The sequence below is a fragment of the Charadrius vociferus genome, unplaced genomic scaffold, assembly GCF_000708025.1.
Source record: "Charadrius vociferus isolate BGI_N301 unplaced genomic scaffold, ASM70802v2 scaffold7, whole genome shotgun sequence".
Taxonomy (NCBI): domain Eukaryota; kingdom Metazoa; phylum Chordata; class Aves; order Charadriiformes; family Charadriidae; genus Charadrius; species Charadrius vociferus.
The window spans coordinates 4,177,566-4,182,706 of record NW_009649308.1 but is presented as its reverse complement, the minus strand read 5'-3'; the positions used below and the strand labels follow the sequence as shown (position 1 = coordinate 4,182,706).

Genomic DNA, 5,141 nt, shown 5'->3' with positions numbered 1-5,141 from the left:
AGAACAACCCGTATCAACAGATTAAAGAAGCAAATGTGATCAAACTTGTTTAATATTATTGTAATGGAAAAGTGTGACAGTAAGTTGACACACTATGTTTAGCTCCATACCAAGAGGGAGAAAAAAGCGCAAGTTCAAGAGAGGGAATGTGCACTATTACATTGAGATTTTAATTTTTCATTCTGTTTCCTTCTGTTAGCTCTCTTTCCTTTCCAGCTGTGATTCACGGCAGTGGGTTGGATTTTCATCTGTCACTTTGCATGTAAAACCATTGGAATTATTTGGGTTACATCTAAGTGTAAATATGGAAAGAATGAGGCCCTTAGAAGTGTGAATGCTTTTAAAGGATTTAGAAGTAGTATTGCAAATAGCAACTGGATGAAACAAGACGACTGTGGCCTTTTCTCTTTATCAAGAGAAAATCAGAATGGTTGAAGATGAGAAAGAGCCCAGAGATGTTGAGAAGAGTAACAGAAGAGAGTGGAAGTGACTAAAGAGGAGGAAAAAGCTGAAGAAAATAAATAGGAGTAGCTAAAGGGGAAGGAGTGAATGTCTGGAACAGTGGGTTGCTGTAGGAGGAATAAAAAAAGGTTGAGAGATGTTAAGGAAAAGAAAGTAACCAAAGAAATGGAAAGGTATCTGGAGTGACCGAGTGTTCTGAACACCGAATGAGAGTGTGTTCTGAATAACTGTTCAGCTCAAAGTTCAAAGGCTGGAAGAAAAAAATTGCAGAGACCCAAGTTTAGCCTGACATAAATTTAACTATGCAAAATGTGTATCAGATTTGTAGTGTCATTTTGTGAGGTGTTTCTCTAGCTGTACCCTTTCACTAATTTTTAAAACCAAGGAGTGAACTGCTTAACAACATGTTTTTCTAGTGATGTCACTTTGATGTGAACAAATGCTATAGGGGCAGAAGGGTAGAACATTAAGGATTCATGTCAGTAATCCGTTGGTACCTGCAGTATCTTAGTGGCAGGTGGTGCTCCTAATGTTATATTTGCCAAACAAGATTGCGCTAATACTGCAGCAAGCTAGTATTGTATGTGCCTGCTTTTGTTTTAGGAATGGTGAATGCTATTCTGCAGCCTGAACCTTGACACATGACTTTAAAACCTGCGAACAACGCAAGCTATGTACTGTACATTATGTATTGTTCCTTAATGTTGAAATCATACAACTGAAACAGTAATAAAAAATACTCTGAAAATCAAAACTAGTATTGTGCATGTACATTTCTGTTATATTGGTATAAGCTACTGTAAAAATCATAGAAAGCTTTCTTACTGTTACAGTATCCCTGGGGAAACATCTACATCTGCCTACAGAGACAAAATGAATATATTTCCTTGCAGTGGATAAAGATGCTGAGGTGACAGTGTGAGAGTTCAGCCTAGACAGAGTGCTAGTAAGGGTGACAGCTGGCACTGTGCTGTGCATGTTGCTAATGAGCTTCACAAGTGAATTTCTGTGCTTCCGCTTTCCTCCTTACACAAATACCCAGTGGGATGAAGGGCAGCGGAACTAGAGTGAAATAAGAGCTTGCAATAGGAAAAAAACTAAAATATCTTCTTTAGTTTACAATTATTTGCCAAACAGTAGAGCTAGGCAGTGAGATCACAGCTACACACACAATGCGCATTACACAATACACCAAACAAACTATAAATAGCTTTGGTATTAGCTATTGCTATTGGAGCTCAAATGAAATGGTATTTTAATTTTAGCTTTGTTTTAAATTTAAAAGTAGTTCCATTCATGGTACCAAGTTGCTCTGGAATGAAATTGTTTCTCCAAAGACCATCATAAAAGCCAGCTTACAAGTTCAGTTCCATGTTTAGACAGCTGTATTTAAGTTAAATGAAACATCAGCAAACCTGCAATCTATATAAAAGACCTCTATAGATTCTAAATCCTGCACAATAAATCAAGCTTCCACATGACAAAAGTGTCGATCTATCTGCTGATAACCCACACCTTTCTTAAACTGCTCCTCCAAGTGCATAGAGCTGATTAAAGGGCAAGAGGATGTCTGCTGGGTAATCACCTCAGATGTTATTTTAGCATTATTTAATTGCTTCCTGTTATTTTCTAGGTTGATTTAACAACAGCACCTAGAAGATAAAGGTGAAATGTAGTAGAAAGGCTTTTCCGTTTTTGTCCTCAAAACACTTTGTGGCAAACAACTATGTTTTACAGTAAGCTTTATGATCTTGCACAATAGCTAATTTTTTTTTTTTTGATCTACAGCATCAGCTTTTATTCTGTTGTGACGTTCATTTCTCAAACATACATTAAATGTAATGTTTAACAGAATGTAGTAACATCCTCCTATTCAGCACAGCCCATTCCTCACTGGCATTGCTACAGAGGCTAACTGCCATTTTTCTTAAGGTGTGTTGTGCATAAAAACTGAGATACTTGGCTGCTAATTATGTCTGAGAATTTGAGACTATGTATTGATTCACCAGAGGTCGACACTGATGCAGTTCAGCATGCTTAGTTATAGGGATATGAAAAATCATACTGTCTTCAATGAGTTTCTTACATGCCCCAATGGAACAGGCTCAACACAACACACCGAGCTCTTCGTTTTTGTGATCCTGATACAGCTGTCTGCTGATGGCTCATCACCATTCATTACTGATTCTCCAAATGTTTCTGAACTTCCAGTTTCTAATACAATCACATGTGTCCCACTAGTCAGGTATGGCAGGGAAAATAACATCTAGAGGAACTCACAGATGTAACCAGTCATTAAAACATGCTGTTGACATGCCATCAGCACAAGAGAGTTGCCCTGTTCCAGTTTTGAAATTGGTATGTTAGCTAGACCTCTGCTGGTGAGAAAGAAGATAACAGGAGCAGGTTCCTAAGAGAGGGAACTATCTTGTATCTCAAACTGCAATGCATACAAATGTATCCAAAGTTATAAACTCTACTATCAGTCCATTATCACTCCGAAAAAGCTACAGCTTCACAGTTTTCACGACTGAAACCACAGTGACTTACAATAATAATAAATCCTGACAAAGATGTACATGTAACAATTACGTCTCCTATAAATAAAGTTAGTTTCTTCTGCAAGTCATATCACAAGCACAGACAAAAGTGGAGAGAATCTGGGAACAGTCCACAGATGTCCTGATTATACCTACAGATTAATTTAATAGCTGAAAAAAAGAAGTCCACACCACAGCTCTCCAGGTAAGGCATGTATGTGATGTGAAATCACATCCTGTGCAACCTCAGTAAAAAGGCATTTGGGTCATGTTCATTTTTTTAAATCATAAAAGCCATTTTATGAGTCAACACAACAGATCATGTGTTTACCAGGGAAAAAAAAAAAAAAAAAAAAAGACACCACATTGAAATTTTACTCAGTACCTTGGCTTCAACATAAACATCAAGAATGACTGATTTAAGTTTTCTCACAAAGGAGTGCACTGCTACATAAAATCCATAAACTCATACCATTCCTAGGGCAGTCTAAAGGCCAAAAAAGGCCCGAAGTTTTTATATGCCCTTGTCTCATTTCTCAGTCTGTTTAAAATGGTTCAAGCGACAGGTTTTCCAGTTTGCCTAACAAAAAATGCTCCACAGTGGCAAAGGCAGTAGACTAAGAATACAATCATTCTAAAGCTGTGAGCTTGGAGAACTGCTTCTGGACCAGCGCATGAAGCAACTCTGCTTCAGCTGCAGCCCCACTTCAGTCTTCTGGATTTCCAAAGGCTATCTGGACCAGTGACACTATAAGTACTAGAAACTGCTTCTCTTTGTCTTCCTGCCCCTTTATCTTTACCCCTCTCTCCTCACTCTGTCTGCTGCTTTATAGCCTAATGTTTCCGTTGATAGAAAAAAAAACCCATGTATTAGCAAGTGCTAATAAAGTATTAAATACAAAGTTTTTAATCCCGAGAAGTTTAATTGATATCATAAGTGATCATAATATCATAAAGAAGAATAGGATGATCTTGATAGTAGCAGTGGTATGAGAAAGACTATAAAAATAAAAAAGGTCACACACTTAGGCACCACTAGTAAGAATTTCCTCCTGATAGATGGAAATTCAATCATTGCTGCTGGAAACAACAAAGACCCAGGAGACTTTTTCAATAGCATGGTAATTGTGATTACCAACATGCTGCAACTATGAAAAAAGATAAATACAATTTTAGGACCTAGCACAAGACACCTCCAGTACAACTAAGAATGCCTTCATCTTGAAGTAGAAACAATAATGAGTACTATGCATCCACTTAAATTAAAACTGAATCAGGAACAGGTGCAGCAAGAAGTCCCTAATGGGACACAGGGAACAAAGAGCCTGTTTCATAGAATGGTTTGGGTTGGAAGGGACCTTAAAAATCATCTAGTTCCAACCCCCCTGTCGCAGGAAGGGACACCTCCCACCAGCCCAGGTTGCTCCAAGCCCCATCCAGCCTGGCCTTGAACACCTCCAGGGATGGGGCAGCCACAGCTTATCTCGGCAACCTGTTCCAATGTGACTCTGGGCATCTATTGCTGGCACTGGCATCAAACTAGTAGGAGTGGGGTGGACTAAGGTTCCCCTCCTCTGGCAGCTTTAGTTTAGAGCCCTCTTCACCAGCTTGGCAAGCCTCTAACCAAAGACGTTCTTCCCGTTCTCTGACAGACACACCCCATCAGCCCCCAGTAGACCTGGTTTCTCAAAGCAAGTCCCACGGTCCCAGTAGCCGAACCCCTGGCTGTGGCACCAGCCCCGTAACCATTTGTTAATTCGCCAGATTTCTGTTGGTTATGCGTTTATTTCGGTTTTATTTGTTACGCAGGAGGCTTTCAATAAGGCCTGTGCTTTGATTGCATTCTCACTCAGCACGGCGTGAAATGAGAGCTCCCGCCTGGCTGTACGGCGCTCCTCTGGGCTGCTGCTGCCAGCAGCGTTTGGCAGGTGAGTGGGGTATGGGGGGGAATGCAGCAGCCTGACAAAGCCGGAGGATGCAAAGGTAAGTCATACTGGGACAGGTGTGATGCCGGCCAGGGAGTCCTCAGAGCAGCAGACTAAGTGGCTTTGAGCTCATTAATCCACCTCAGTTGCCATCATCCCAGGACAAGGGCCCTTCAGGCACCCAGGGATGCTCAAAGCAAGACAGGAATCAGCA

General features: G+C 40.3%; 1 protein-coding gene across 1 annotated transcript in view; it reads left to right on the top strand.

Annotated features, from left to right (window-relative positions):
- Nucleotides 1–4,951: 4,951 nt before the first annotated feature.
- Nucleotides 4,952–5,141, top strand: part of LOC104290248 (chromosome unknown open reading frame, human CXorf57) — a 26,277-nt gene continuing 26,087 nt past the window's right edge. Inside the window, exon 1 of the mRNA XM_009889326.1 lies at nt 4,952–4,985. Coding sequence (XP_009887628.1) covers nt 4,952–4,985 — 34 coding nt within the window. The remainder of the gene's footprint in view (nt 4,986–5,141) is intronic.